General features: G+C 33.0%; 3 protein-coding genes and 1 long non-coding RNA gene across 14 annotated transcripts; 2 read left to right on the forward strand and 2 right to left on the reverse strand.

Moving 5' to 3' along the window:
• Window positions 1-15: 15 nt before the first annotated feature.
• On the reverse strand, window positions 16-4,796 carry Kat60 (katanin p60). Of its 8 annotated transcripts, none has more exons than XM_078181980.1 (11): window positions 4,666-4,796; window positions 2,185-2,453; window positions 1,961-2,096; window positions 1,739-1,880; window positions 1,575-1,665; window positions 1,385-1,506; window positions 1,134-1,313; window positions 884-1,026; window positions 643-755; window positions 436-562; window positions 16-367 (listed from the first exon to the last, which is right to left on the reverse strand). In XM_078181980.1, the coding sequence occupies exons 2-11, from the start codon at window positions 2,447-2,449 to the stop codon at window positions 169-171; spliced, it is 1,518 nt and encodes a 505-aa protein (XP_078038106.1). In that variant the 5' UTR covers window positions 2,450-2,453; window positions 4,666-4,796; the 3' UTR covers window positions 16-168. The 8 variants fall into 8 exon arrangements, with proteins under 8 accessions (XP_078038106.1, XP_078038111.1, XP_078038110.1 ...); XM_078181985.1 differs by lacking the exon at window positions 4,666-4,796 and adding an exon at window positions 3,645-3,663; XM_078181984.1 differs by lacking the exon at window positions 4,666-4,796 and adding an exon at window positions 3,294-3,366.
• Window positions 3,307-4,001, forward strand: LOC144470621 (peroxynitrite isomerase THAP4). The gene is made up of 2 exons (XM_078181992.1): window positions 3,307-3,793; window positions 3,855-4,001. Exons 1-2 carry the CDS (start codon window positions 3,410-3,412, stop codon window positions 3,981-3,983), a joined length of 513 nt encoding a protein of 170 aa, XP_078038118.1. The 5' UTR covers window positions 3,307-3,409; the 3' UTR covers window positions 3,984-4,001.
• Window positions 4,592-10,671, forward strand: LOC144470614 (uncharacterized). 3 transcript variants are annotated; one of them, XM_078181970.1, is made up of 4 exons: window positions 4,592-5,288; window positions 5,379-5,441; window positions 5,767-5,929; window positions 6,728-10,671. In XM_078181970.1, exons 1-4 carry the CDS (start codon window positions 5,218-5,220, stop codon window positions 9,092-9,094), a joined length of 2,664 nt encoding a protein of 887 aa, XP_078038096.1. In that variant the 5' UTR covers window positions 4,592-5,217; the 3' UTR covers window positions 9,095-10,671. The 3 variants fall into 3 exon arrangements, with proteins under 3 accessions (XP_078038096.1, XP_078038097.1, XP_078038098.1); XM_078181971.1 differs by lacking the exon at window positions 4,592-5,288 and having other exon boundaries at window positions 5,383-5,441; window positions 5,753-5,929; XM_078181972.1 differs by lacking the exon at window positions 4,592-5,288 and having other exon boundaries at window positions 5,401-5,441; window positions 5,817-5,929.
• Window positions 4,815-9,521, reverse strand: LOC144470625 (uncharacterized). Of its 2 annotated transcripts, none has more exons than XR_013494166.1 (3): window positions 9,384-9,515; window positions 6,161-6,251; window positions 4,815-4,899 (listed from the first exon to the last, which is right to left on the reverse strand). It is a non-coding gene; the product is annotated as an uncharacterized LOC144470625 (long non-coding RNA). The 2 variants fall into 2 exon arrangements; XR_013494167.1 differs by lacking the exon at window positions 4,815-4,899 and adding an exon at window positions 5,674-5,949 and having other exon boundaries at window positions 9,384-9,521.
• Window positions 10,672-10,852: the final 181 nt, after the last annotated feature.

Genomic DNA, 10,852 nt, shown 5'->3' on the forward strand with positions numbered 1-10,852 from the left:
TAAGTATACTTCTTCGAAATTTTTGTTAACAACGTTTTGAAAAAATTTTGTATCTATATAAAACGCAATTGTTTATGTATTGATTAGTAATATTAGCGTAGAAAATATAAACAATTTGAATTTAAACGAAAAAATGTTACAAAATTATGTTTTTTTAATAAAATGTTATCAAGATGAACCAAATTCACTCATCCATTTTTCATATTTTTCTAAATCTTCTTGAGAAACGCTCTTATTACACCTTTCTACAGCCTCGTCAAAATCTGAAGCGGACACAGGTAAATCTAATTCTTCTTTCGGAAGTTGTCTAATTTGATCTGGTTTCAATCCTGCAATTTTCCTTCGCATGGACATCATTGACGCATCTCTACAGGAAATACGTAGAATATTTTACATATTTAGAAATGTCAATTATGTCTTATCAATTACAGTTACCTGCAAACATTTGTAATATCTGCTCCAGAATAACCTTCTAATTTTCTTGCAATGTCTGCTAAATTTACAGAAGAATCAACCTTTACTTCACGTAAATTAATTTTCAATAAAGCTTCTCTGCCTTCATCTGTGTGATACATGTATACATTAAAAGAGTTCAATAACATACAATGTATATAAACTTAATAATATTATTGTAAAACTTACGATTTGGTAGTGGAATATATATACGTTTTTCTAAACGCCTACGAAGAGCTTCATCAATGTCCCATGGAAAATTTGTAGCTGCTAATACCATTACCACTTTGCTTGGGTCTTCACTGAAGAATATTAGTATTATATTAAATTATATTACGATATTATGACGGTAGATCTGATCCTGTATTCTCTTCATATAATTAAATGTTTTACCAATCCATGTAAATACACGTTTATAATGTATCCTTACTTGTTTGAGCTTATGCCATCCATTTGAACTAAAAGTTCGGATTTTACTCGTCTTGAAGCTTCATGTTCAGATTCGGATCCTCTTCTAGAGCACAGAGAGTCAATTTCATCTATGAATATTGTGCTAGGTGCATAAAATCTGGCCTATATAAATGTAAATAATGTACAATATATGTAAAGTTTAAGTATTGAGTATTAAGATAGAAAATGTTAAAGAAAAATAATCTTATTTAGAAATATTTTATATTTACCATTTCAAAAAGAAGACGAACGAGTTTTTCCGATTCTCCTCGATACTTTGATGTTAATGTAGAAGAAGAAACATTAAAAAATGTTGTTCCACATTCGGTAGCTACTGCTTTTGCAAGCATTGTTTTCCCAGTGCCTGGTGGCCCAACCATAAGTACACCTTTCCAGGGACGACGAATACCCTAAAAATATAATATTAACTTTTATAATTATGCCATGTTGCATATAACAACGAGGAACACACTTTACATACTTTAAAAAAATCTGGCATCCACATAGGAAGAACAACAGCTTCTTCTAATAATCTCTTTGCTTCATGCAAATCAGCTATATCATCCCAATGAATATTTGGATTCTTTTGAACAATATCTCTTTCTATAATATTAAATGCAAATTATTTATGCAAATTATAACATGAATAATCATATCATGACATATTATACCTAGTAGATCTACTAAATCTCTATCATTTCCAGAAGGCTCAAATTTACGTTCCTCTACCTCTATATCTACTTTTTCACTTTCTGATTTTTCCTGTGAAAAATATTTATACATTATGATAGTACTACATTACACGCATTCTTTTGTAATGAAAAAATAAACTAACTTTATTGGCATCATCCTTTCTGGACACCTTTCTATCATCTCTTTTAACAGTTTTTGTATCTGGTTTTTTTCCTGTAGCAACAGATTTTCTTATACTGGTCCGATTCTGTTGTTTTGGTTGATTTTTTACCGGTCTAATGTTCCTAGAAATATAATTCTTCACCTTATTATCTTCGTTATAGATGAAATTTAATATCACAAATGAGAAAACTGTATAGTTTACTTTTGCTCTGTAGGTGTTAAAGGTGGCCACACATCTGGATCTCTTACTGGAGCTTGGCTCCAAGATGTATCTGAATTATTATAAGTCCATAAATTTGGATCTCTTGTAGGTTCTTCAAACGATAAACATGGTGTTCCTAAACATTTTAAGTTTCCTATTTTATTTTTATGTTGCTCTTATTGTCAGATACGAGAATTTAGTGTAAGCAATGATAATGACAATACCAAATAGTTTTTCTCCATGAGCTTCTAATTTAAAGAGTTGCAAGGTATTAGATGTAGCCTTTACTTTTTCAAATTCTTGAACAATTTGATGTTGAACAAGCTGCCATTTGGCTTTACGTGTGGCATCTGCGATGCTTGCAAGTAATCGATGGATTTGTTGCACAACACCTTGGTAATAAACTCCAGAGGTATCATAATTACCAGTTAATGCCATTTCACGGGCCAGTTTAGTATTTTCACATATTTCATTGATTGAAATTGCCATAATTCTATCAAAATATAAACGTATATTTATACAGAAAAATTGTATTTAATAAACCCTGTAAAGAACAAATAAAACAAAACGCGTATATTTGGATAGTTCTATAAAATATTGTACAAAAATGGGATTCTTAGTTTAAACTCCAAACATGGGAATAATGTCGTTTAAGAATAAAGGCATGTACTGAATGACTGCATAATATTTAATTAATTAAATACAATTGTCCCGTATACACAACAAATTCTACACTTTTCACAGCATATCAGTTTTATAACCCGTTACACCAGCGTACACATGTCTACATCAAACTATGAAGTACTGAACATCGTTTTAAAATTTAAATATTGAATACCGAATAATCAGATACTGTCATAAAACCTGTATGCATTCTGACATGTCTTATATGTATATAATAATTGTTTATAAAATATAAAGTAAGGTAAAATACTGTTAATTTAACCGATAATTAATATTATATAGGTCAATAAGACTAGTAAACTAACAAAACGATGTAAATATCTGTGGAATGAATTACTCGAATTTGTTAGTTACAGTCGCCATATTGATATATTCAGGAGACGCGGCCTTTTTTAAATTTGTGAAGTATAATTCTTTAGATTTTAAAGTTTAGAAAGTTGCAGAAGTATTTTTAATGTTACTTAAAATATAAGGTATAATTGTATTTATTTAACTTTAGTTGTAAAGCGCGTATACTAATGCAGACTTTAAAATAAAATATAAAGATATAATACAACATGTAGGCTGAAAAATAAAAGAAGTGCAAATATTTACAAGAAGTTAAAAGTGACAAATTGCAAGTTATGTTTTTAAGCAATATATTTTTTACCTTCTCACAGGTTAGTTATGTAAATATATTTTAATTAAATATTGTCAAATATTGTATATGTGTAGATATGTACAATTAGTCTATGATTATACTATAGACAATTTCTCTTTGCAGATATGAACCTTAAATTACCAATGCACGATGCAATCAAACCAATAGCTTGGTTAAGAGGTATATGGAAAACTGAAAAACCTGCTTCTGGAAAATACCCAACAATTAAATCTTTTAAGTATGATGAAGAAATGAGTTTTAGGTCAATAGGTCAACCAATGTTAAATTATACAGCAAGAAGTTGGTATGCAGATAGCAAAAAGCCAATACATTATGAAATGGGATTTTTAAGAATAGTACCTGATACAAACAAAGTAGCCTTATTATTGTCACATAATCGTGGTCTTGTAACCATTGAAGAAGGCATAGTTGAAGATAAAATTGTTAGATTGGAAACAGTTAGCATACGGATACCGACAGAAGGAGCAAGGGTGCCTAAAGTTACCAAGGTATAATAAGTAAAGAATAATTCAACATTCACAATGTACAATTGTATATTAATTTTAACAGTTGCGAAGAGAATTCAGACTGATTGATAACTGTTTGCAACATAAATTATGTTTGGCTACTGAAACTACACCAGAACTACATGATCATTTATTGGCAAGATATATTAAGGAATGTGAAAATGATCCATAACATGAAAATTATAAACGAATATAATATTCTAGGAAATTTTTAAACTCGTTTATTATAGTCTATGTTTATATATTTCATATGGAAATAAAAATATATTTCATAAAATAAACAATATGTAACAAAAAAAAATACAAGCATATTGTTATACATAATTTGGAAGAAAAGAATTTCCAATTGTTATGATTCTATTTTTAAACTTGGATTTTAGATTTTATCGCAATAAAAGTCTAGTTTTCACGCTAATTTATTACATGTTCCTAATTTTAGCATGGCAATTAAAGTGTTGAGTAGGATATTTTTGACATTTCGATATTCTATGAACAGCATACATATACTGCTACAATACTATGTATACATGCGGTAGATGAGCGATTATCACGCGAAGGACAAATTCGAGAATTACAGTTTCTAACATATACTGGAATTTAGTAAAACAATTTACAGCATGATTCAGCGATTACTCATTTATAGGAAATATATTAATAATTTCGAAAGTATTAGAATAATTATAAAATAGAATAATATTAAATAATCTAATCGAGTATTTGTCAATTTTTGTGTAGGAATAGAACATTATTAAATTGCGATTATTACTATTCAATTTACGTGTGTATGCATATTTATATACGCTGATATGTTTCGTTGATGATAGAACGGTACGTATAGTATAATGTTGGCGTACCAGGAGGAACACCTGCTTATATATGCGAGTACCTGCCGTTTTACCCTCGGCACCCTCGGCACCCTCTGCCGTTACTGTTGCCATTCGACGTCAAATAGAACGTGGTACAGTTGTTCATTGTGTCGACACAAAGAAAGATCTTCCTTGTACCGCTACATAGTTATCTGTATTGTTTTTAATATCGTTATTTGACGTTTGTGTATAGTATTAACATCGTCTCGTTAAATCGTGTACCTGTTACCCTTAAACAAAAAATATAAAAAAGTGAATAGCAGATATGAAACGTAATAAATAAAAATAGCTACTACAGAGAATATATATATGTGATATTTAAATGAAATATTTATTGGCAATGTTATTGTGCAAAATTCGTTGCTTATACAACATGTTCCATTCTTGTACGATCCACTTGCAAAATCTTTGTTGAAAAGTCTTTTATTTAAATAAATCATAAAAAAAGCTTACAACATATCAAAAGTCGAAACAATCGACATTACAGATTTTTCAATCAGTAGAAAATTCAATTGAAGAGTTTACGTATGCGTACATACCATGACATCGTTTTACGATAATCATGGCTATTATAAAAAAATGTTGGAACTACAAGAAAAATTACGAAAAAGGTAAGCGACGAAGATATATGGTATTATAATTTATTATATATAGTATACGATATATAGTAAGGTTATTAACAAATTACACGACCATTGCAGCGAAGAAGAAAGGATAAGACTAGAAGAAAGATTCAAAGTATTGTTACAAGAATCTCGTAACAGGTACGTTTTTTCCCAAATCAAATTGCCGGAACTCGATTGTTACGATTCACAATACAAGCTGCAAATAGTAGTTTTGTAGTAGCCGTGTTATCGATTTTATTCTCCCTTAGGTAATAATAACATGAAAGAATTTAGTAGATTACGTATCGATTTGGCAGCAACCTACTTTTAGGGAATGTCACGGGTAACATCCGTGAATACAATCATCTTAGAATACGATTTATTTTGGATATACATATATACATACATAACTACTCAATAAGTATATACCAAGTAGCTAGGTAGTAAACAACCATCGATTTTCCAAATAGTAATAACGTTTCAGGCATAATGTGTGCATAAATCGCCTACGATTCAAATACATAGAGTTTTTAGAGGAACAACGCATGTCGGACCAAAGGAATTACAAGCTCCTCGAAGCGTTAGACAGTGTGGACAATAGTCTAGCGTTGATGACGGCAAGAACAGAAAGGCTTAACATTCTTAGAGTGAGTTTATTTCTCATTTTCTGCAATTCGATTAGAAACAAATGAACACGGAGTTGTAGCACAATATATGTATACACAGACTATAGCGAAATTAGCAGTTGTTACTATTTAAATGTAGAGAATTTAGAGATTCATTTCAAGTAAAATTCGTAGTATAATATCGTTCAAGGAAGATTATATTTTTTGTACAATATGAACGCTTGAGTGAGCAGGTGTATACTGCAAACTCACCCAAATGAAGGAGCGGCGATGTGTGCGAGTGGAATCCATATGTTCGATCTTTCACTCGGTATGCTCGAAAGCTCCTCTAAAGTTCCACTTCCTAGAATTAATGGGGATGTAAGTGGACGCCTAAACATGCCGCACTGTATAGTTGCCACTCTGACCAAATAATGCACAGAAAAAGATCAAATGATTGCATAAACGAAAGCAATTACGCAAAATGATGAAAGCTTCAATTGGATGATTAATCGAGTATCCGTGATTAGCAGTATATTATATGTAGTTAGCGGTCTCATTGTTAAATTGTACTCTTAACACAAAGATTGCTGCTTTATATAATAGTATGCTAGCACTTATTACTCCTAATAACTACGTATTGTTAGACCACGTATAGTTGTGACCACACTGTAGATTTATACATCTACGGTCTATTCGTTGATAGTCTTTCTTCCATTGTACTACGAATTGGCAAATATTGTTATATTGCTGGAATGTTATTACTTATATTTATAAGATTATAAACGCATATAATACATAAACATGTACTACGAAAAGGGATGTTTCGTTATTTTTCAGAAACATTATGAAGCTTATCTTCGCCGAATGTGTACAATTCATGCAGATGGAGTAAGCGACATGTCGAGTCGGAAAAGTGATAAATACTTGCAAACAGATGCAAAAGTGCAAATGTCTCCCGAAGCGCGCAGTACTTTACTGTTGAAATCGCCTCAACCGAATTATCAAACAATCAGATCGACTATCTGTTCCCCATCGGAAACTATAAAAACGCCAAGTCGACAAAGAACTACATACGATCCAAATACTTTACAGATGTATTGGAAAAATGATATTCAACAACTACCTAAGATCCGTTTGTCCTTGCCAAGCGAAAGCAAAGGCTTCCAACAGAGCCAAAAAATACACAGCAACAACAATTTACATCTCGACCCTAGTGACTCTCCAGATGAATCAAAACTACAAAATGCAGACCGTTTCGATCGCTTTTTCGCGCAAGGGCAACTCAATCTTGATGCTACCAAGTTTCCATATCTACCCTCAGTATCCCAGTACCCTATTGATCCATCCCAACGTACGCAATCGTTCCGATTGAATCCTTCTAATAATTACCCGAACAACAACGATAGCTTTCCGTATTTAAGAACAGCATACCAAAGAAACGAATACGATCCAAGTTGTAGGAATAAACAAGTTCGTATGGAAGAGAATAAAGAGAAAGTTTCGATGACCACAAGCAGCGAATTCGACGAGTACCTTGATAAAATTCGTAAGCTTCATCGCGACCTCGACATTCAGAGCTCGGATGAAGATGGGATACGCGACGACCTGCATACGACTGCATCGCACGATGATTCCCAAATATCTGCGAAGGAAAGCTTTGACAAGAACTTTACAAGCGATGTTAAGAAGGTGTTGGAACTCGCGGAGAATCTCGTGTCTAGAACGAAGTACGCGAGCAACGCTAAAAACGTTGAAAAAGAAGAAGAAAACCAACAAAGTTGCGTGTTAATGGCCAAAAAAAATCATGTTGAAATTTCAGATGCGCAGCAAGGACGGGCATCATTGATGGCGCACGCAACAGACAAAATTAGCAACGACATTGCGTTGTACCGGCCGGAATTAGACTCGCATGCAAATATTGAAAAGCCGAAAAACCCGAGTTATCAAGGCGTTGATGATCCGTTCGATCCGCGGCAAGAACACTCGGTCCATCCTAGCCACGGTGATGATAAAATTTACGTTGCAGAAGAATCAAAATTGGAACAGTTTCGGTTCAGTGTTAGCGAAGCGCTGGAGCCGTGGGATTTGGTCTCTTTCGAGAAACAAATCAAACAAATAGATTTTGAGGAGGAGACCGTACCGAATGAAAGTGACACGTCGCAAATTGAACAGGAAGTAGTAGCTCACGAAACGGTTCAGGAACAGGAACAGGAGCAGGAGCAGGAAGTAATCTTCAATAATATCGACGATACGTTAGAATTGCAAGACAACGAGTATGTAGGCGATCAGCATGAAGGTAGCAAAACAGAGAATCAATATGACGAAGTTTCTGCTCCGCTGCAAGAGTCTGAGATAGAAAACATTCAATCTCAGGACGATAATGATAAGATTCTTGAGCAAAAGGATTTCGACGATTACGACGATTACAACGATAACAATCAAGAGAAATCTGATGCAATGGATAATGTATTCGAAGCTGAGAATTCCGAGAAGCCAAATGGTAAAGAAATTTCGAACGAAAACTACGACTATGATCAGAACCAAACTTACGAATACGAGAAAAAGGAGGAATACGACGGGTATGGTATCCAAGAATATCCACAAGAACCGAGTGAACAGTACGAAGGGTACACGAGCGAGCAGTATGATCAGTATATCGGTCATCCTGAAAGTTCCTACGATAATCAACCCGATGCGCAGTATCAAGAAGATACGAACCAAAAATATGCCTACCCTTATAATGAACAATACGAAGAAAATCAAGAGTTTGCGACGAATGCGAACGAACATTATGAGCCCAACGTAACAGAAATTCAACAAAAGCATGAACACGAGCTGAAAACTGAACTAAACGTGCCTGAAGAAGAGTTCGTGGAACAGTTAAAGGAATCGCAGAGTGAAGAAAGAAAGGAGATGGAGGAAACTGAAGAAAAAGAGAAAGCAGAGGAAACAGAGAAAACAGTGGAAAAAGAGAAAAAAGAGGAAAAAGAGGAACAGAAGAAAGAAGAGGAAAAAGAGGAACAGAAGAAAAAAGAGGATAGTATGGAAACGGCAAGTTCGAAGGAAGAGCAAAGCGAGATATTACTTTCGCAGAATAATCAGAAGAAAAAGAAGGATGTCATCAAATCTTTGCTGGACTCAGACACAGATAGCACGATCGAACAAAATGTCTCGAACACGGAAAGCGATTTCGATTTCAATTGAGGCTTAAATATCATTATTGTCAGGTTGATGCATACGAAATGCCGGATTTTTCCTGAAAATAACAAAAAAACTCCGTCACCAATTTATCCATCTTTTCAAGTTTACCAATTGCAGAAAAATGTCACGCTACTCTTGATCAATTGCTATTCTATAGATGCATTATCCTTGATAATTCTTTCAAGATATTGTTAATAAAAAAGTAAAATCAACGATACGAAATTCTTGAGACCAATTCACTTTAAACGCACTTTTTCCAATTCAATCATTAGCTCGATAAATATGTACTCACTATAAGGAACCCAGATCCGATCTTGGTGGCCTTGAAGAACGTTGTAAAGATTTGTAAACATTTCGAATAATTTTTCTTTATAGATACATATTATCGTCCTACAGTGGGTCAACGACGAATCTAACTTGTATGTGGTCTATGTAAACGGAAGACTTCAAATATACACTTCCTGTTGATTTTAATAGTAAAAAATATGTTAATTGTAAAAATAAAAAAAATTGTTATTATATGTATATATATGACACTCATAATAATATATAAATAAAATTAATACATAATCGAGAGTATAATGTAAATAGGATTCGTAATAAAGTATAATGTAACACAATGTAACATAATAGAATGAAATACCTATGTAGATATAAGAATTTATAGGTATCAAAATTCTTTGGTATCAGAAAATTTTGAAATCTGTTCGGTATTTAAGGAGTTGGACGGAAGCCCTGGTGGTTTGATTATATTTACTATATCTTTATCTACTCCTGGAATACTTTTGCGACAGTTTATAACAGTGCCTGATGTCACTGAGACAACACCAAATGTTCGTTTTATGTCCAGTTTATGTAGGAGAAATAGTACACCATACGTGTAGCTATACTCTTTTTACACGACATGGAGTCTTATTCAAAATTAATTATTATTAACTTCGAGTAAATGAAGGTGTTGACCTTGAAAGACCTATCAATGATCTTAGGACCCTCTCATTTTCCGAAAGTAACAATTTCGGGATACCCTGTATATGTATACATATACGCTGTACACCTAGACTACTAGATCACTAAAAAATGAAGATTTATGAGAATTCCATTAGAGCAAAACAATGCTTCCTCTTCGTCCTCCGCCTTGAGTATTGTATCAAACGATGCATTGCAATGCAGTTAATAGTATGCAATTAAGATTAAGTGCGGTAACTTGCGGTTGTATTCAATAGTATCTATTAATTTATCACATTGTCTACTGAGGAAACTACAGTAGTTAACTAGTTGTTTATTTAATCAGCTTAAGTGAGGGTTCTCTGTAAATTAATGGTCCCATTTCTTAAGTTTTATGGACGTCCTTAGGACTTAAATTTTGGACGACCTAGGAGCGTGCATTTCTTCTCAGATCGCACACGACATGAATATGTCAAAAGACCATTTCTATATTACATAAACGATTACAGTGCAACTTGTAATCGAAAAGTAATCTGAAAAAATGATTAAAAATGTAATGTATGTAGTATACATGTAATCTGTAGTGATGGACATTGACTGTATTGTTTATATTATAAAAATAATTATGATTCAAATTAGTACAATCATTTGTGGATTTAAATGCATCATTGACGAATAGACATTTCTGTTCTTACAGTTCAGTATCCAGTCGTTTTCATTAAGAGAAAATTTGTTTATTTATTACTTAATGAAAAGTTGAACCTTTAACGATGTAACTGCAGCAATGGCGGTCAGTCGTGTAGTATAGATTTTCAG

The sequence above is a fragment of the Augochlora pura genome, chromosome 5, assembly GCF_028453695.1.
Source record: "Augochlora pura isolate Apur16 chromosome 5, APUR_v2.2.1, whole genome shotgun sequence".
NCBI classification, from domain to species: Eukaryota; Metazoa; Arthropoda; class Insecta; order Hymenoptera; family Halictidae; genus Augochlora; species Augochlora pura.